Source organism: Hyperoodon ampullatus, assembly GCF_949752795.1.
Source record: "Hyperoodon ampullatus genome assembly, chromosome: 1".
Lineage (NCBI taxonomy): Eukaryota > Metazoa > Chordata > Mammalia > Artiodactyla > Ziphiidae > Hyperoodon > Hyperoodon ampullatus.
Window position 1 is genome coordinate 5,482,435 of NC_136914.1, and position 22,759 is coordinate 5,505,193.

Below are 22,759 nucleotides of genomic sequence, written 5' to 3' on the forward strand. Positions count from 1 at the left end.
CTCCAATGGGAGCCTTGATCGCCTGGCACTTCTGGCTTGCTGCACAGGTGGTCAGAGTGGAGTCCTGCAGCCAGAGGGACCCCTTAGGCAATGAAATGCAGATGCTGGCAATTTAAATCAGGTTAGCATGCACAGACATGTAAGGGAGAAGGCAATATGAATGGAGACACCAACAGCAACTGCTCTAGTTTGCTTGTTAGAATAGAGAGAAAAATTCATAGAGGTACTAAAGAGACAGTTATGTTTATTTTCTGCTGTGTTTCAGAATCTGGAATAGCTACTCATATTCAGGCAATCACTAAATGTTTCTTGAACTTGATGATGTCTTTTGACTGTCCATCTCAACTGAATGAGTGGATGAGTGAATGGATAGAAAATTGAAGTCTATATGGTTGATTGTCGGGATGATACATTAACTTCTGTTAGAAACCACTCTGGTGCCCTTTGTCATTGGGAGCCTGTATTTCAGAGCTAAACCTGTGCTGAGGACAGACCCTGTCAACTTGTAAATGCTGATTAACAATCAGCTTTATGGGGCTAATCCATATACTTCAGAATGGAGACTCAATTTCACCTTTTTGAAAAAAAAATAAAATGGAGAACTACACTTACAAAACGCATGCATCAGTTCTCTTGGTCATTATCTAAACCCTGTCTAATGCCAACTTTGGGAAATAGGTGAGGGTTGGCCCGACTGAATGATTTTCTGGGGAAGTCTTGAGCCAGGAGTGACAAAAGACATTAAAAAGTAGGAAGTAGGAATGCATTAAGTTACCAAAAAGTAGATATTTTAAGGGCAAAATCAGCAGTAGAATAAGCAGTCCAAAGTGGAATCACCAATTCAAGTAAATAGTTAGAATGTGGGTAGAAGTCAAAAAGAGATGAAAAAATTAGGGAAACTAATCAAAACTAATAAAAAATGAATGCTGAAATGGGTAAACAGAAATCAGGCCCCCAGAAGCCCTGAGCTATATCTTACAATGTGGTTTGAACGTTGATATATGTAGAGTCTATGGACAACTGTCATGTAAACCAGGCCAGAGGATGCCAGTGTTCTCTTTGGGGAAGCAAGACCAAATTTCCCTCCTTTGGAGTGGGGGAGGGAGAAGCATGCCCACTTCCTCTGCCTGCCCCAGGAGGCTGACATGGTCCTACTCCCCTCATGGAGGCTTATCACCAGACATCCAAATAAAACTGGAATGAAAGTGTCTTCAAATCCAGATCACACTTTCATGTGGGGTGTATACTTGATATGTTATTTACAAAGAAAATATTTTATCTTTTTTTCCTTGTAGTCTACGAAACAATGTTTGCTAAAAGAGAAGATTGGCAAGGATTAGAAAGAAGTAAGCTCCTTAAGTACTTCAATGACTGTGGTCATTTCCCAACGCACCAGCAAATTGATGAGGCTTGGGACCTGGTCCATAGAGGTATTTTCTCATTTCTTTTTTTGCTTTCTCCTTTCTTTCTTTCCTCCCTATTTTCCTCCTTTGTTCTTTCCTTCCTTCTCTTACTTTCATTAAACTTGTGTTATAAGTCCTTTTTTTTCAAATTTTCAAAACCTGATTTTAATATATATGAAAGAAATTAAAAGAACAGGTTAATATGGTAAAATTATTTTTAGAGAGGTGGAAGAGATTCTTTAGCTTTTTAAGCTTTTAATGTATTTTTGATACAATATAAGTTATGTCAGGATAAATTTTAAACCACCATGTATTTTAAATACTGATGCTAAAATGATTTCTGCCAAATAGATTTGGTACCAAAGAACATAGTCAAGTTTAAATGTTTAAACATTATCAATTATTTTAATACAATAGATTTTCATAGTTAGAAAATCATTTCTTTTCTGAACAGTCAATAAGTGAAAGGATAATATTGTTTTTTGTATGGGAATATTTAGTAAGTTAAATGGGGCAACATTTCTCCATTCTCTGAAGATTAGTAATGGAGTGGAAATTGTCACCAAGGTGTGGGAAATCTCAATGAATTTTCCTTAACTCCTTAAGATTCTTCTCAGCATTTCTTTCTGTGTCCACACCAATGCTATGGCTGGCTGCCATGTTTAAAGATGGTGAATGATGTACCCATAATTAACTGAGAGGAAAATATAAACAAGCAAAACAAAAATTTCAGGATCTTTTTTTTTAATAGAGGTGAAGGGCCCACATACCAGTAGGAAGGTATGATTAATGTCAGAGTGACAAGGTTGAAGCTTCATTATAGGTTGAAGTTCTCTTCCTTTGTTAGTTCTTAGTGTAATTATCTAATTCTTTACCTATGTATGGACTTTGCTTTGCCACTGCGGAATCCCTAGTACCTAGAAAAGTTTTCTAGACTCTTGGTAAATATTTGCTCACAGTCTGGAGAAGCATCCAGATCATGTTGGATGTTTAAGCAAATTTTTCCTGATAACAAAAACATTAAATATTTATTATAGAAAATTTGGGAATATAGAAATATATAAAATTACTAACAAATAGCAATTAACATTTGATGTTCATCATTCCCAGTTTTTTTCTGTGCATATAACATTTTTATGAAAATTGGAATTTTCTAAATATTTGAAAATCTACTTTTTTGCTTAACAATACTCATTAATTTCCAAGCCCTAAGTATCTTTTACAACATTATTTATGATAGAGTAATAACCTATCATAAGGGTATTCTGTATTTACTGTTGTATATTTAAATTCTTACCATTGTTCTTTATAATAAATAATAAAACTTTAAAAATTGAATGAAGCAAAATAAAATCAATTAGAGATTTCAGAAACTTATACTGGTTAGTGTTGGTAATTTAAAATATGTTTTTCTTCAAATTAACAGTTTCGTAGTGATATTTTCCTTCACTGATTATTTTGGAGTATATCATAAAAGCTTAGGTTTAGAGCATGACTTAGTATTAGCTTGCCTGGATTTAATTCCTGGCTTCAGCACTTATTAGCTGTATGTCTTTGGACAAGTTATTTATCTCTGCTATGGTTTACTTTATATATATGTAAAAGGAAGATAATACTGTCTAAGTCATTGGGCTGTTATGAGATTAAAATGAAATAATTCATGTAAAACGTGTGGCCCATTATAAGTGCTCAATAAATGTTTGCTATTATTATTCTTAAATATTTTAAGTATACTTAGATAATTATGAAAATTAATTTTCATAATTTTTATTCTGAAAATGTTAAAATGTTGAACCTAATTGTTGAGTGACGTATTTCTATAGAGATTTTTGTATTGAATGTTATCCACTGGTTTCCACCCATATCATCTCTTGCTTACCATAATGACCTGTGTGCTAGAGAAGATGGTATGCTCATTTATGTTCATTTTACAAATGAGAGAACTGAGACTTAGAGACCTTTTTAAGCTCATTAGGAGATTAGAAACTATCCCTGGTCTCTTCAAGTCAAGTTCAATGCTCTTTCCATTTTACTATGTGGAGTAAAATTTAAAAGTTCAGTGTTACAAAAGCATAATTAGATAGATGGTTAAAATATTCTTGACAGCAAGTACTGCCTTTTATTGATCTTTCACAGACTAGATAATGCCTTGCAATATAGTAGGTTTTCTGAAAATGATTTACTCTATTAAATTTCTTATTAAAACTAGAATTTTCAAAAGAACAGTTAGTGTAAAACATACTGTTTTTATTATAATGCCTAAAATTGGGAAGCTTTCCTTTATAGAAAGAAGCCACTCTAACATAATTTAAAATATATGTCCAATTATGCTGCTACATCCAGTTCAAAAATTCTAGTGGTTTATAAAAACCGCTTTAATTTAAAATGGAGATATTCTAAAATAATGGAAAGAAAACAAAATTTATGGGAAATGGAGCTAAATTGATGTTTTCTGCTTGCTTCTGCTAAGAGAATCTGATTTTATGCATTTTGGATTGTCAATCATCTTCATTCATACTGACTTATTTAATTGTGGATAATAGCTCCAGATGTGCAACCTACACATTTTTTCATCTAGTAGAATATTTCACCTAACCCATATGTACTTAATTAAACTGATTAACTTTGTCAGTGTATGATACCAAGTAGGTCAAAGTTCCAAAACTGTCTGTTTATGTTCAGGAATTTTTAGCTTTTTTTTTTTCCATTTTTTTTTTCTTATCACTATGGTAACAAAAAATTGTGACTGAGGATGTGATTTTTGTCTGAAAATCTTCCTTTGGGATAATGAATCCCCGTCAGACTGCATGTAGAGGCTGATCTTAAAAGCTGAAGACTATGCAAACATGAGAACATTTACTTGATATTCATTTACATCTCAACAAATGAAATTAATAACAATAGGATGGCATATCTCAAAGGAAAGAAAATCATAATTTGATTCTATATTATCTATTCTCATACCTAACTAATTTTAGAAGTTTGAACTTTGAAGGTTTTCCAGTGTCCTCTCAACACATAAATAGAACTTTTAGTTTGTTTTCTGCAATTGAAATGAACTCAACAATGAAGACAAGTCCACTTTCACTGTGGAGCGCTACACAAAAATGTTAAAACCTGAAATACCCTCTGCATCTGAAGAAACAATGGTCTCAGATAGGATATGAATTATTTCAGCCTCCCTGACTAGTTGGTGGCAACCTGTAACTGTATCCTGGGTCTCCTGCTCCTCAGGGCACAGCTTTACCCACCACAAGCAGACAACACTGGATTTTCTGTTATTTTCTCAAGATATGGCTTTATGTTATTAAATGGGGAGCATATAATGAATTTTCCCTAAAATTGTTTTCATATGAACAAGCTCTCTAATAATAAGATTTTGATTAAGCATAGAAGGGATTAAAGAGGATTTAAAAAGGTAATATTCTAGGGCATAAGAAATTCTAATGATAAAAGAATGCAAGGAGATTGGTTCAAGATGGCAGAGTAGAAGGACATGCTCTCACTCCCTCTTTCGAAAACACTGGAATCACAACTAAATGCTGAACAATCATCGACAGGAAAACACTGGAACTCACCAAAACAGATACCCCGCATGCAAAGACAAAAGAGAAGCCGCAATGAGAAGGTAGGAGGGGTGCTATCACAATAAAATCAAATCCCATACCTGCTGGGTGGTTAACTCACAAACTGGAGAACACTTATACCACAGAAGCCCACCCACTGGAGTGAAGGTTCTGAGCCACACGTCAGGCTTTCCAACCTGGGGGTCTGGCAATGGGAGGAAGAATTCCTAGAGAATCAGACTTTGAAGGTTAGCGGGATTTGATTGCAGGACTTTGGCAGGACTGGGGGAAACAGAAACTCCACTCTTGGAGGGCACACACAAAGTAGTGTGTGCATCAGGAGCCAGGGGAAGGAGCAGTGACCCCATAGGAGACTGAACCAGACCTACCTGCTAGTGTTGGAGGGTCTCCTGCAGAGGCGGGGGGCAGCTGTGGCTCACCAAGGGACAAGGACACTGACAGCAGGAGTTCTGGGAAGTAGTCCTTGGCATGAGCCCTCCCAAAGTCTGCCATTAGCCCCACCAAAGAGCCCGGGCTCCAGTGTTGGGTTGCCTCAGGCCAAACAACAAACAGGGAGGGAACTCAGCCCCACCCATCAGCAGACAAGTGGATTAAAGTTTTACTGAGCTCTTCCAACCAGAGCAACACCCAGCTCTACCCACCACCAGTCCCTCCCATCAGGAAACTTCCACAAGCCTCTTAGATAGCCTCATCCACCAGAGGGCAGACAGCAGAAGCAAGAATAACTATAATCCTGCAGCCTGTGGAACAAAAGCCACATTCACAGAAAGACAGACAAGATGAAAAGGCAGAGGGCTATGTACCAGATGAATGAACAACATAAAACCCCAGAGAAACAGCTAAATGAAGTGGAGATAGGCAACCTTCCAGAAAAAGAATTCAGAATAATGATAGTGAAGATGATCCAGGACCTCGGAAAAAGAATGGAGGCAAAGATCGAGAAGATGCAAGAAATGTTCAACAGAGATCTAGAAGAATTAAAGAACAGACAAACAGAGATGAACAATAAAATAACTGAAATGAAAAATACACTAGAAGGAATCAATAGCAGAATAACTGAGGCAAAAGAACGGATAAGTGACCTGGAAGACAGAATGGTGGAATTCACTGCTGTGGAATGGAATAAAGAAAAAAAAAATGAAAAGAAATGAAGACAGCCTAAGAGACCTCTGGGACAACATTAAATGCAACAATATTCACATTATAGGGGTCTCAGAAGGAGAAGAGAGAGAGAAAGGACCCAAGAAAATATTTGAAGAGATTATGGTCGAAACTTCCCTAACATGGGAAAGGAAATACCCACCCATGTCCAGGAAGCACAGAGAGTCCCATACAGGATAAACCCAAGGAGAAACATGTCGAGACACATAGAAATCAAATTAGCAAAAATTAAAGACAAAGAAAAATTATTGAAAGCAGAAAGGGAAAAATGACAAATAACATACATGGGAACTCCCATAAGGTTAACAGCTGATTTCTCAGCAGAAACTCTACAAGCCAGAAGGGAGTGGCATGATATACTTAAAGTGATGAAAGGGAAGAACCTACAACCAAGATTACTCTACCTGGCAAGGATCTCCTTCAGATTCAATGGAGAAATCAAAAGCTTTACAGACAAGCATTCAGCACCACCAAACCAGCTCTACAACAAATGCTAAAGGAACTTCTCTAAGTGGGAAACACAAGAGAAGAAAAGGACCTACCAAAACAAACCCAAAACAATCAAGAAAATGATAAATGGAACATACATATCGATAATTACCTTAAAAGTGAATGGATTGAATGCTCCAACCAAAAGACACAGACTTGCTGAATGGATACAAAAACAAAACCCATATATATGCTGTCTACAAGAGAAACACTTCAGACCTAGGGACACATACAGACTGAAAGTGAGGGAATGGAAAAAGATATTCCATACAAATGGAAATCAAAAGAAAGCTGGAGTAGCAATACTCATATCAGATAAAATAGACTTTAAAATAAAGAATGTTACAAGAGACAAGGAAGGACACTACATAATGATCAAGGGATCAATCCAAGAAGAAGACATAACAATTATAAATATATATGCACCCAACATAGGAGCACCTCAATACATTAGGCACCTGTTAACAACTCTAAAAGAGGAAATTGACAGTAACACAGTAATAGTGGGGGATTTTAACACCTCACTTACACCAATGGACAGACCATCCAAACAGAAAATTAATAAGGAAACAGAAGCTTTAAATGACACAATAGACCAGTTACATTTAATTGAAATTTATAGGACATTCCATCCTAATACAGCAGATTACACTTTCTTCTCAAGTGTGCATGGAACATTCTCCAGGATAGATCACATCTTGGGTCACAAATCAAGCCTCAGTAAATTTAAGAAAATTGAAATCATATCAAGCATCTTTTCTGACCACAATGCTATGAGATTAGAAATCAATTACAGGGAAAAAAACTAAAAAACAGAAACACATGGTGGCTAAATAACTAAGAGATCACTGAAGAAATCAAAGAGGAAATCAAAGAATACCTAGAGACAAATGACAATGAAAACACGACGATTCAAAAGCTATGGGATGCAGCAAAAGCAGTTCTAAGAGAGAAGTTTATAACTATACAAGCCTACATCAAGAAACAAGAAAAATCTCAAACAATCTAAAGTTACACCTGAAGGAAGTGGAGATAGAACAACAAAGAGAAACCAACAGTAGCAGAAGGAAAGAAATCATAAAGATCAGATCAGAAATAAATGAAATAGAAACAAGGAAAACAATAGCAAAGATCAGTAAAACGAAAAGCTGGTTCTTTGGGAAGGTAAACAAAATTGATAAACCATTAGCCAGATTCATCAAGAAAAAGAGGGAGAGGACTCAAATCAATAAAATTAGAAATGAAAAAGGAGAAGTTATAACAGATACCACAGAAATACAAAGCATCCTAAGAAACTAGTACAAGCAACTCTATGCCAATAAAATGGACAACCAGGAAGAAATGGACAAATTCTTAGAAAGATATAACCTTCCAAGACTGAACCAGGAAGAAACAGAAAATATGAACAGACAAATCACAAGTAATGAAATTGAAACTGTGATTAAACATCTCCCAACAAAAAAAAGTCCAGGACCGGATGGCTTCACAGGTGAATTCTATCAAACATTTAGAGAAGAGTTAACACCCATCCTTCTCAAACTCTTCGAAAAAATTGCAGAGGAAGGAACACTCCCAAACTCATTCTACAAGGCCACCATCACCCTGCTACCAAAACCAGACAAAGATACTACAAAAAAAGAAAATTACAGACCAATATCACTGATGAATATAGATGCAGAAATCCTCAACAAAATACTAGCAAACAGAATCCGACAGCACATTAAAAGGATCATACACCATGATCAAGTGGGATTTATCCCAGGGATGCAAGGATTCTTCAATATACTCAAACCAATCAGTGTGATACACCATATTAAGACATTGAAGAATAAAAACCATATGATCATCGTAATAGATGCAGAAAAAGCTTTTGGCAAAATTCAGCAACCAATTATGATAAAAACTCTCCAGAAAGTGGGCCTAGAGGGAACCTACCTCAACATAATAAAGGCCATATACGACAAACCCACAGCAAACATCATTCTCAATGGTGAAAAACTGAAAACATCTCCTCTAAGATCAGGAACAAGACAAGGATGTCCACTCTCACCACTATTATTCAACATAGTTTTGGAAGTTTAGCCACAGCAATCAGAGAAGAAAAAGAAATAAAAGGAATCTAAATAGGAAAAGAAGAAGTAAAGCTGTCACTGTTTGCAGATGACATGATACTATACATAGAGAATCCTAAAGATGCCACCAGAAAACTACTAGAGTTAATCAATGAATTTGGTAATGTTGTGGGTTACAAAATTAATGCACAGAAATCTCTTGCATTCCTATACACTAATGATGAAAAAACTGAAAGAGAACTTAAGGAAACACTCCCATTTACCATTGCAACAAAAAGAATAAAATACCTAGGAATAAACCTACCTAAGGAGACAAAAGACCTGTATACAGAAAACAATAAGACACTGATGAAAGATATTAAAGAGGATACCAACAGAATGAGAGATATACCATGTTCTTGGATTGGAAGAATCAATATTGTGAAAATGACTCTACTACCCAAAGCAATCTACAGATTCAGTGCAATCCCTATCAAATTGCCAATGGCATTTTTACAGAACTAGAACAAATCATCTTAAAATTTGTATGGAGACACAAAAGACCCTGAATAGCCAAAGCAGTCTTGAGGGAAAAAAACGGAGCTGGAGGAATCAGACTCCCTGACTTCAGAGTATACTACAAAGTGACAGTAATCAAGACAATATGGTACTGGCACAGAAACAGAAATATAGATCAATGGAACAGGATAGAAAACCCAGAGATAAACCCACTCACCTATGGTGAACTAATGTATGATAAAGGAGGCAAATATACAGTGGAGAAAAGACAGTCTCTTCAATAAGTGGTGCTGGGAAAGCTGGACAGCTACATGTAAAAGAATGAAATTAGAACACTCCCTAACACCATACACAGCAATAAACTCAAAATGGATTAGAGACCTAAGTTAAGACCGGACACTATAAAACTCTTAGAGGAAAACATAGGAAGAACACTCTTTGACATAAATCACGGCAAGGTCTTTTTTGATCCACCTTCTAGAGTAATGGAAATAAAAACAAAAATAAACAAATGGGACCTAATGAAACTTAAAAGCTTTTGCATAGCAAAGGAAACCATAAATAAGATGAAAAGACAACCCTCAGAATGGGAGAAAATATATGGAAACGAATCAACAGACAAAGGATTAATCTCCAAAATATATAAACAGCTCATGCAGCTCAATATTAATAAAACAAGCAGCCCAATCCAAAAATGGGCAGAAGACCTAAATAGACATTTCTCCAAAGAAGACATACAGATGGCCAAGAATCCCATGCAAAGGTGCTCAACATCACTCATTATTAGAGAAATGCAAATCAAAACTACAATGAGGTATCACCTCACACCAGTCAGAATGGGCATCATCAGAAAATCTACAAACAACAAATGCTGGAGAGGGTGTGGAGAAAAGGCAACCCTCTTGCACTGTTGGTGGGAATGTAAATTGATACAGCCACTATGGAGAACAGTATGTAGGTTCCTTAAAGAACTAAAAATAGAATTACCATATGACCCAGCAATCCCTCTACTGGGCATATACCCCGAGAAAACTATAATTCAAAAAGAGACATGTACCACAATATTCATTGCAGCACTGTTTACAATAGCCAGGACATGAAAGCAACCTAAATGCCTATCAACAGATGAATGGTTAAATAAGTCGTGGTGCATATATACAATGGAATATTACTCAGCCATAAAAAGACATGAAATTGGGTCAATTGTAGATACGTGGATGCATCTAGAGACTTTCATACAGAGTGAAGTAAGTCAGAAAGAGAAAAACAAATATCATATATTAACGCATATATGTGGACCCTAGAAAATGGTACAGATGAACTGGTTTGCAGAGCAGAAATTGAGACACAGACGTAGAGAAAAAACATATGGACACCAAGGGGGGAAAGCGGCGGGGGGTGGGGATGGTCGTGTGATTAACTGGGAGATTGGGATTGACATGTATACACTGTTGTGTAGAAAATGGATGACTAATAAGAAAATAAATAAATAAACATTAAAAAAATAACACAGAATTATCAGGGGTAACATGTTACAAAAGCCTTATTTTAAATTACTTCTAAAAAAGAAAGGACTTCCCTGGTGGCACAGTGGTTAAGAATCTGCCTGCCAATGCAGGGGACATAGGTTCGATCCCTGGTCCGGGAAGATGCCACCTGCCGCAGAGCAACTAAGCCCATGCGCCAAAACTACTCAGCCTGAGCTCTAGAGCCTGTGAGCCACAACTACTGAGCCCCCGCTCTCTGCAACTAGAGAAAGCCCGTGTGCAGCAATGAAGACCCAACATAGCCAAAAATAAATAAATAATAAAAATAAAATAAAAAAGAAATTTAACACATTATCATAAATCATTTTGAAAATGCATACAAAAAGCAAAGATGAAATGAAAAATGCTGACAGTTTTATGATTCAGAATGCCTAGAGGTCAACTACAGCAGGTAGCCAGGTCTTTTAAAGATCTCTTAGTGCCACCATAACCATTTGGGGAAAGTGTCTGGCAGTCTGTCTTCCTTTTTTTTTATATATAATAAAAATGTGATCACACTCTGTATTTATGTTGCTGGTGCAAATCTCAATCCATGAACTCACTGTTTCTCTATAAGGAGTTAATTTTTATTTCTAACCTCCATCCATCAAGGTTTAATTTCAGTCAGTTTGGCTTTTCATTGTCTTTTTATGAGGTTGTGGCCAGATAATGATAGAGGGCTATGTAGCATGTGGCGTGTCCTGTCCCACTGATCTGAAATATCTGCTCATTTATTTCTTATCAAGTGTGTTATGTATACTGTTAATGCCAATGGGTGTTGATTTTTTTCTTACCTCTTCAAATCAATTTAGCTTCCTTTGATGGCTTGTTATGTGGAGAAAATGATTCTCATTTTAGACATATTGATATTGGTCAGGTCTTCAGATCCTTGTCATGATCCAGTTCAGTAGAGTTCATGACATATAGGTCTACATTTATTCACTAGAGGAGGACAAAATGCTCAAAAATGTGGAGGCGGGTAAATGAGTATAATTCCTGCCACAAAATCTACTTATCAGAAATGAAGCAATAAAGATGATTAAGGCATGTGGTCAATATTAGGAAAGTCTGGCACCCATGCTGATGACTGAACAACAGGAATAGTCTTTCTACTATCACTTCCACTTTACCAGTGAGTCCAATGAATTGTACTGCCATGAAGTTTTTTAGCAAGATTTAAGTATTTTGTTATGCAACACTGGATAGCTTGAGAAGTGTTTGATGTTTGTCCCACCTGCTCTGAGGATTTACGGCTAAGGTCCCGTGAGTCTACAGACTCTATCTGTGCATTACAAAGATATAAAGGTTTTGTCAGTGGTGTAGTGTAACCCTGGTGTTTTAACCGATATTCTCTAATGCTTTCAGCCGTGTGAAAGGTACAAGCACTTTCTCTTCTCTGATGGATAATTTCCGGTATAAGTCATAAAGAGAAAGGCAATGCATTAGAGCATATTATATGGATGTCTTCCTTGGTTGAGACAATCCAGAATCTTTTTTGATAAAACTCTTTTTGCAAATATATTCAACAAAGATCTTCTAAGCACTTAATATGTGCTATGAAATGTAATGTGGTTCAAAGGTTTCAGAGTCTCCATAATAATTGGAAGGACATGCACATATATAACTGGATAAATACAATGTTGTAAATGCTTATACATTCACACATGTATCAGGTGCTAAGATGATACAGATATTAATTATGTCTTAAGTTTGGAAATCAGGGAATGTTATAGAATGTATTTAAGACTTAGTCAATCACTATAGGATGAGTTAACTAGATAAAAAAAAAGACAAAGGTTTAACGCATAAGGGATTGTGTGCAAAGCAAATTAGAATTTACAGGGTTGCTGGTAACACTGAATAGAGGAGACGTGTCTGCTGGGTGGGTACCTGGAGAGGGCACGATGTTACTAAAACTGCTGACTAAAAGATGCGAGATCATTCACTGAGATCTAGTTGATGGAGGTTGCTTTTCCCTATAGGATTCTTCTTGTTTTAAGTCCCTTATTCACCTGTCATCTGCCTATTGAAAATGGATGTTTCCAAATGCACAATGCAAATTAGATTTTGGATATAAATCAGTTTGTGACAGTAGGAGCTATTTAAACACTTTTCCCTAGAGCTTGAATACCCCTGAATAAACTAGAGACCAAACCCCAGGGGCAAAGAGCAACCCTGAAAGGTCTGACTCTCCTCACCTTGCTTCAGCTACCTAATCCAAGCAGCTGCTAAAATTCTGCCTGCTTTCTCCTCTAACACTTTTAAAAGATAGTTCTTGACATTTTGTCTCATCTTACATTATTTAACACTGTTAATGCCCGTTTTCACCCTATCCATGGCTGTGTAAAGCCTGTGAAAGCCTATGCTAATGATATGCCCTGGGAATGGTCATTGCCTGTGGAAGACTTTCCCCTTTCCCTTCTTTTTTTTTTTTTCTTTTTTTTTTTTTTGCGGTACGCGGGCCTCTCACCGCTGTGGCCTCTCCCGTTGCGGAGCACAGGCTCCAGACGCGCAGGCTCAGCGGCCATGGCTCACGGGCCCAGCCGCTCTGCGGCATGTGGGATCTTCCCGGACCGGGGCACGAACCCGTGTCCCCTGCATCGGCAGGCGGACTCTCAACCACTGCGCCACCAGGGAAGCCCTCCCCTTTCCTTTCTTTTCTATCCTACAGTCACGTGAGTTGTTACTCCGATTATTAGGTTACCCTAATTAGCCATTCTGTGTTTGTTTAGAACTTTGAGTCTTTTATTATTTGGGTTGAAATATTTGTACCATTGTTATATAAGCTGCACAGAGAATCTGATTAAATTGTGTAATATTACTTAACACCAGCTATTCTTCTAAAGCCTGTCTGTTTTCTTTAAGTAGAAAATAACCATCTTTAAGAAACAGCAGGAACAGCAGGGGTTTGAGAGTGGTGTAACTTCAATAAAGGTATAATTACTTTTATAAGTCGGTTAGAGAGCAAGGCTTTAGGCTCCTTTTGTTAGATCACTGTTTATTAAGATTACACACCCAGTACTCCTAACACGCGGAGATCCACTAGCAAGTCTTTGTTTTATGTGATTGAATTACTATAAGATCAGGAATATAAACTCCTTGGTGAGAACAGCTTTGCTCTGGAAGTCTTTGATAAATGAAAGAAATATTAATATAAAATATTTCATCAGAAATTCTTATGAAATGCAAAATTTTATGATACAGTCTAATTATTCCAGCATCATAAACACTGCATTAAAGAGCTTTATTTCTTCTGGCATTTCACTTGATCCAGAGTCCTGTTAATTCCCACAGTGAAGTGAAAATGTCCAAAGGGCTTAAAGTAGTTCTCAGACCTTTACGGTCAAATAAGTTTTACAGTTCTCAATTCACTTCTTTTTTTTTTTTTTTTTTTTTTTTTTTTTTTGTTGCGGTATGTGGGCCTCTCACTGTTGTGGCCTCTTCCGTTGCAGAGCACAGGCTCCGGACATGCAGGCTCACTGGCCATGGCTCACGGGCCTAGCCGCTCGGCGGCATGTGGGATCTTCCCAGACCGGGGCACGAACCCGTGTCCCCTGCATCGGCAGGCGGACTCTCAACCACTGCGCCATCAGGGAAGCCCTCAATTCACTTCTTAAGTCACCTTTAGGAATGAACATTTTCTAGCATTCCTGAATCAAGCTTTTAAAAGGAATTATGCTCTGCTCAATAAGGCACCATGACACTCCTATGCTGTGAAGTCTATCATGCTGATCTAAGTTATAAGTGGTATTGAAATGAAAGCTTGTGATTCAGATTCATAAAAACAAGCCTCTTGCAGGATGCTGCCAGTTTGGCAGCATAGAAGCCAAAAGTTAATGCTAAAGGACTGTTTCCTTAAAGATTGTCTCTTCAGGTACAAGCCCACGAGAGTTTCATTTTGGTACTTCTGTTTCCAAAATTTAAAATTCTGGGACTGTTACCACACTGAAGTCAACAGAAGTGGTTTTTTTAAAAATCAGAGTCATGTTAGCCTGTTGTGCAAGGAGATGTTTATAGAGTAAGCTTCTTTTAGAGCATAGTTTCTTAGGAACCTTAATGTAAATATCTTATTTTCCTACCATAAAGATGTTGGGTTTCTATTCTTTAGAAGTATTTCTGCCAGTGATTCTTTATCTACCAATGCTTATATATTTTTTTAGCATGATGAGGGACCAGACATCTTTTTAGCTGATGTTGTTTAGTGGTTTGGATATAGAGGACTTGATTTTCATATACATCCTTAAATGCACTTATAATCCTTTGAGGTAAAAATAGGAATACCCATGTAAGCACATTAGTATGGCATGTGCATTATAGTTAGTAACTCCCATCAGTACTAATAACTGCCTATAAGAAAGGCAGATATCATAACCTTCTCTTTCTTTTTATTTTTTTATGGAGTTTAATTCATAGTACCAATCAGAGAAGACACAAAATTGAGCGTACACCTACAATTTATTGTGCATATTTTCTAGCACCGAGATTTACATTGAATATTAAACAATCACTTAAGCTAGTGGCTCTTAGCCAAGGTCTCATAACATATTCATGTATTTAAATAAGTTGTAAAGTGAATTCCAAATCTTTTGATTCTAAGAAAGTTAATGTACCCAGACTTTTAAAGTAAGAAATAAATTTGAATGGATTAAAAGATAATTCCTATAACTTTCACTTGCTGGAATCCCAAAGACTTTGTCAAGGAGAGAGAAGATGGAACCATCGCTAGAGTGCTGGAACTCCATGGCAGTGCAGCCTCTGTGCCATGCAGTGAGCCTCACCCTTGGGCTGTTGGAGCCAAAAAGAGAATGAGAACCCCTGTCTTGCATTAATGCCTGCTATGAGCTAAACAATTTCTAGCAGGTAAATCTTAATCTGCTTAATCTGCCCTTGGAAAAAAAATTCTAATTATTGTACAGAATAAGGAGTAGGACTGCTTTTCGGGGAGGAGATGATTGCTTGTATAACTACTGCATACCTCTTGCTGACACCATGCTTTCGTATTTTCTGTGGATACCTAAAACCAATCATTGTTTGGAACACTCCTGATACTATGTTCTTCATGATGTTTTGGTTACAGTGAAAGACAAAGAGGTCTATTACCAACTACCGTATTCTAAATGGTTAGTCTGCAGATGATAACTAGCTCCTTAACATAAAATTTACAGGATGTAGCATTTGGAGTACCTTAAGGAATTTTTATTTTTCTATTTACTTCCAGCTGTTTTGTGTTCTCAGTCTTCTGAAGGTGCTTGCCGATAACAGTTTTCGCTGCATCTCGAGCTCTCATTTTCTAGAGTCTTCATTTCTAATGATTGTATTCCGAAAGCTACTTAATTATAATACTTCCTAGGTTTTAACTAGATTTTTTCATTACCAGTAATATCTTCCATCTTTCTTTTCAGCCTATTACCCTCCGATCCCCTCCTCATATGTTTTTGGCTCCTCTCCCCTTTCAATAAAACTGCAACCCCATGGGGACATTCAATCCATTAACTTTACTATATTTACAGTATTCATAACCCCTGAGATTTTTTACCTTTCTCCTTACTCAGCTTAGATTCATTCCATGGTACCCCTGCATACATTTTTAACCTCCTCACCCACCACAGACTTATTTTCCAACAGGCTGACTCTGATAAAACAAACTTTCTGCCTAGTTCATGTAGATAAACATGACATGGCTGGAGAAAAATCATAACTAGGCTGATTTATTTCACTTTCAATTTCTGATCACAAATGTCAAGTGGACCCTCAAAATAGCCAGGCAATTTTATTCCACTTTTCAAGTTAATTCAGTCTCTTCCTCTCCCCAGTTAATATTCCACATGATCTTGGCCCTCCTCAAACTAAATATCTCATCTTCCTCCTTTCTGTTGATGACCTTATCTCTAATAAAACTGATATAGCAGACACAATTAGAAAAGATTATTTTATCTTCCTACCTCCCAATCTATCAACCTTCCAGCATCTTCAGCCTCAGAACCTGCTTTTCTTCCTCCTGCAATGGATGAACTTTACCTGTTCATCCTTTCTTGACCACAGTCTCCTGTTATCTCTGACTTACTCAAGGATTTTATTACTGTCTTTACTTTCTTTACTCCAGATCATTTCCTGTCTCACCTCTATTATTTATTTCTGCTCTCCTGGACTGTATCTCAAGAGTGTACAAACATGCCGAGAAATTTGCCATCTTACAAACACCCTCCCTAGATGTCACATAATCTGTTGTTCTTTTTCAGTTATCATTCCGTTTCTTTGCTCTCCTTTATGAGAAACTCCTCAAAATATGGAGTCTATTTGCCATGTCTACTTCCTTCTTTACCTCCTATACCATTCTTCTTTTTAAGACATATTATCAAGTACTTCAGACGTATAAAAAGAATCAGTGAAATATATAATAAACACCACTCAAGTCGTGGGCTAGTGCTGCATGTATCAACATGAATAAATATTTGTAAAAAGAATTATGAAAAAAGAAAAAGTTTCAAAGGGACACATAATTTATGTAAAACTTGTAGGTATTCAAAATGATATTTTATATTGTTTGAGAGCACATATATATGCAGTAAAAGCATAAAAACATGAATGGTAAAGGAAGACAGCGAATTCAGAATAATGACTACTTCTCTTTTTCTTTCCCACCAAAGAAGAAACAGCTTTATAAGGAGTCTGGGCATGTCAGGGAACCTCAGTCAGTTACAGAGAAGAGAGGCTAACATTGGTACAGAGCAAGAATCTAGCATTTAGAAAGCCAAATGTGAAACTAAAACCTCCATCTTAATAACCTCACAGTCAGAAATGCTGCCGAATTTAGCCCAGATGAAACTTCTCTGGAAGCTGCTGGTGAAATAATGAGATTTTTGCAGAAAGGGAGAGCTCTCCAGCACAGCTAAGTCTGAGCTCCATATAAGGTTATGGGTCTGGAGTGAAAGAAGTTGAGAAAAAGATAAGGGGGGTGATACAGTGCTTCTACCAGATGTCAAATTTCCAACTAAATCTGGGTCTGTTTCTGGATATTCATTTCTATTTCTTTTATCTCTTAGTATATGCCTACACTAGCACCCCAATTGGTATAGCTTTGTAATGAGCCATACCTGGCAGGGGAAGTTCTCCCACTTTTTTTTTTTTTTTTTTTTTGCTTTGGAACTTCTTGAATTTTTTCACTATTTATAAATGTGGGAATGGGGACTTACCTGGTGGCACAGTAGTTAAGAATCTGCCTGCCAATGCAGGAGACACGGGTTTGAGCCCTGATCTGGGAAGATCCCACATTCCAGGAAGCAACTAAGCCCATGCACCACAACCACTGAGCATGCGCTCTAGAGCCCATGAGCCACAACTACTGAGCCCACGTGCCACAGCTACTGAAGCCCTTGTGCCTACAACCCATGCTCTGCAACAAAAGAAACCACTGCAATGAGAAGCCCCCGCACTGCAACAAAGAGTTAGCCCCTGCTCACCGCAACTAGAGAAAGCCCGTGCACAGAAACGTAGACCCAATGCAGCCAAAAATAAAATTAATTAATTAATTTAAAAAAGAAAAAAGAATCTGCCTACCAATGCAGGGGACATGTGTTCAATCCCAGGTCCGGGAAAATCCCACATGCCACGGAACAAGTTGCCCGTGCGCCACAACTACTGAGCCTGTGCTCTAGAGCCCGTGAGCCACAGCTACTGAAGCCCACATACCTAGAGCCTGTGCTCTGCACAAAGAGAAGCCATAGCAATGAGAAATCCATGCAACGCAACGAAGAGTAGCCCCCGCTCGCTGCAAGTAGAGAAAGCCCGCACATATCAACGAAGACCTAATGCAGCCAAAAATAAATAAATAAATTTATTTTTAAAAAATGCGGGAATGTATCTTTTTCATTGCATTAAAAATGCTGTTAATATTGAGATAATTTATAGAGAATTGACTTCTTTTTGATATTAAATCCTTCTCTTCAATAGGTTGTCTTTGTATTTCATATATTCTATAAAAATTATAAAATTATGTAGTTTTACATCATATAGTTTGTATTTACATATTTTATGTCTTTCAGTGGTTTTCTTAATTTTTCTCCCTAAAGATCTTATAAATTTTTGTTAGAATTATTTCCTTTTTTAAATTTTATTTTGTGTTGCTGTAGTAGGAACACTTTCCATGAGATCTGCTCTACTAACAAATTTTTAAGTGCACAATACAGTACTGTTGAACATAGTTACAAAATACTACAGCAGATCTTTAGAGTTTAGTCATCTTGCTTTAATAGGCTTATTTCAAAGTACTTTCTTTAGTCTTGTAATGTTTCTTACGGCAGATGCTGGGTACACAGTGCTCATTTTCTTCCTTTATTTCTTTTTTACATGTCTGAAATGCTTAAAAATAAAATTTAAAAGTTCTCCAGTTCCTTCCTATCACATGTAGAATAAACTTCAAACACCCAAGAAGTGAGACATTTTCTACCTTTCTAACCCCAGGTCCTATCACTCTCCCTCTTGCTTACTCTACTTCAGTCAGGCTGATGCCTTCTACTTTTTTGAATACACAAAATTCTTTACACTTGCTATTTCTTCTATGTAGAATTTTCTTTCCTCATGGATCACTTTGCAAGAGTTTGACTCACATCTCCCCTCAAACATCATTTGCTCAGAGAGGCCTTTCCTGATTTTCCTCTCTGAAACATCCCACTCTCCTCTCTCTGTCCTGTGGCCTCTATCCTCTTCCATCTTTTTAATATTTAGTTTTCTTCATTCCACTTATCACTAACGGATATTTTATTACGCACATATTTGTTTGTTCATAGTCTATTTCCTCCAACTGCCTGTTGATTTCAACATGGCAGGGTTCTTATCTTTCTTGTTCACTGCAATGATCCAGTTCATAGGATAGAACCTTGTATGCAGAAAAGAGGGTAGATATGGTGTCACCAGTCACAGCAGAATGAAGGACATACGCCAGTACTAAGGTGAGAGACATGAAAAGAAAATCTTCCCTACTTTCCTCTAAAATAGGTGGAGTAGAAAAAAATAAAAAAGGTAGCATATGCCCATATAGTCCTAGAGATGATAAAAAGTAGATGATTTACTTGCCCTATATCTTGTCTTGGGGCCATGAAGGAAAGTTACCCTTCAGAAAAAATCTGCTCCTCTTAGAACTTTCCAAAACTCTTCTCCAGGCAAGTTGGTGGAGATCCTATAATAATATTCAGGTTACAATTTCTTATTCATGAGTAATCTGTATCAGGCATATTCAAATAGTTTTCTGCACTGATCTGGTGAACTTAGGACACGTGTGCATAGCCAGCCAAGTGTGAGTCACCCAACAAAAGGGAAAGTTAGGAGGGGATTAAATCTGATTATGATTCAAATGCATGAGGTAATAAAGGAGCTGGACCTACTACTACCAGGCAAAGTATGTACCAACAATGAAGCTTCAGTGACCAGCTATGTTAATCAGACACCTGCTATAAACAGTATATTCATAGGAAAGTTAATAAACAGTACCAGGCCAGTGTCTGTTATGAGTCAGCAGAAATGGAGGGTTTAATCAGAACAAATGTTTAATATTGAAAAGGGGCATTACTCTTATTGTTAAAATAAAAATAAGACAGAATGATAACTAGTATGCAGTCTCCTCTGCAGGGCCTGGTTCTGTTAGTGCTGCATATAATGAATTTTAAAAACTGGTAGCTGCCAGCTTACATTCAAGAAATTATTATTTGTAATAGTTTCTGAAGACAAATGCATTGAAATTAAAACTACAGATTTATTTCACCAATAAATCTCGTGTCTTTGTCAGCTTGGACTGTGATAACAAAATACAATATACTGGGTGTTTAAGCAACAGATATTTATTCCTCATAATTCTAGAGGCTGGGAAGCCAAAGATCAAAATGCTGGTAGATTTGGTTCTCAGTGACGGCCGCCTTCTCACTGTATCCTCATCTGGTGAGAGTAAGCTCTCATGTCAATTTCTTTTCAAATAAGGACACTAATTCCATCATGGGAGCTCCACTTTCATGTTATCATCTCAGCCTAATTACCTCCCAAAGGCCCCACTTCCTAATACTATAACATTGGGGGTTAGGGGTTCACCATAGGAAATTTGGGGGAGACAAACAACAGAGAAATGCATATGTTATATAAAGCAACACATCTACAGGTTCATAAATGTTAGAAACTTCATGTCCTTTCTTCTTCCTATTCTGGGGAAAGGGCTCAACTATCAAATCTCCTTTGGTTGGTGCATAGTTTAGTGCTAGCTACTTGATGAGAGTGATAATCATGATCTATTTATAGTAAACTGATCTGGTGATTCCCTTCACCGTTTGGTATCACTATTATACTTCAGTTCTTGCTGAGATCATTATTCCAGGAGTCAGATAGGAAAGTACTTTGGCATATAACTAGAATTCTCCTCACAGTACTCATCTGTAGATGTCCTATAACTTAACACATGTGTAATTACTTTTATGAGAGGTTATAAAAAATAATAGAATTGATTATTTGTAAATTTTTATAATAAATAATTTCCTTAAAATAGAATATAACATTTAGCAATAAGCAAAATGTGTAGGAAATAACAAAAAGTATGCCAGAATGATTATTTTATTGTTCTGGATGTTAATCCTTCATATTCAGTTTACATATTTAAAATATTGCCATAAGATTTTTTCTTTCATGGGATTTCCTAGTTCCAATGTTTACAAACATGTTCAGTTGACAAAAGCAATATCAAATTGTTAAAGTTCTATTTAGAGCATTTTGTCATTATACTATTATTTATTTATTTATAAATTAAACATGGATTTGTCTCATGATTACACAGAGAAGTAACTTTCATTCTGTGTAGATTAAATTTTCACTTCTGTAATGTAAGCAGGCTGCAAAGCATTTGAGGAAGAGCCATTTTTTCATATTGTATAGCTTTGAACTTTTTCACAGTAAAAAAACTCTTTTTTGATGATGTAAATAATGTAGTATCGTTGTAAAATTTAAATTTTCTTATATATGCATATGAAAGTACATGTTTATGATTACTGTTTTTTTACAGACTAGAATCATATTATATACATTTCTCGAAATCTTTTTTCACTTAGCAATATATCATGAGAACCCTCTAACTCTTTTTCATGCCTTGATAATATTCCACAATGCATATACACTCCAGTTTATTTAGTCATTTTCCTGTTGATTAGAGCTTTGTTTATAGTTTGGGACCATTAAAAATGTATTTTTGTATTGGTGCTTTTATTTCTATGGGATAGATTTCCAAGAATGAGATTATTAAATCAAAATTTATACATTTAAAAAATTTTCATTGAGATTTACAGGATGATTTTCAAAAGGGCTGTGATAATTCAAATTCAACCCCACCCCACCCCCAGCAAAGTTTGAGTGTATCCTTTTTATCTGAATTGCCAGTTTGGTGATTGAGGAATGATTTAAACTTAACTTACATTTCTCTCTCTATGACATCTAGCTGCTCTTCATACATTTGTTCTCTCCTCTAATTTGCCTATTTATAATTTTTGCCCATTTTGGTTATTTCTGTTTATGTTGTTGGTTTTAATGTGCTTTCTACAATATTCTATATAGTAATCTTTTACTTATCATATATTTTACATTTTCCAGTCATTTAATTGTAAACTATGTTTATATGGTGTTTTGTAATAAAAAATTTGTTTCTATCAATGTATATCTTTATACCATTGGTTTTGCTTTTTTGATTGAAAAGATTTTTCATAAAACAAATAAGCTACAAGGATATATTTTACAGCACAGGGAATATAGCAAATATTTTATAATAACCTTAAATGGAGTATAATCTGTAAAATTTTGAATCACTATACTGTACAACTGAAACTGATATAATATTGCACGTCAACTATAATCCAATAAAAAAAGGTTTTTCAAATTCTCAGTTACACAGAGTCTACTAAAATTTTCTTCTAAAATTATTGTTATATTTTCTTATCTTTAATACACCTGGAGATTATATCTGGTTATGACGTGAGGCCAACTTTCTTCGAAATGGATAT

The 22,759-nt window shown here is 36.3% G+C and overlaps 1 protein-coding gene across 1 annotated transcript in view; it reads left to right on the forward strand.

Annotated features, from left to right (window-relative positions):
* The window catches only part of IQCM (IQ motif containing M), a gene marked incomplete at both ends in the record, with an annotated part of 432,498 nt that overhangs the window by 216,865 nt on the left and 192,874 nt on the right, over positions 1 to 22,759 (forward strand). The window contains one exon of the mRNA XM_079697111.1: positions 1,296 to 1,430. Within this exon, the coding sequence (XP_079553237.1) occupies positions 1,296 to 1,430 (135 nt within the window). The remainder of the gene's footprint in view (positions 1 to 1,295; positions 1,431 to 22,759) is intronic.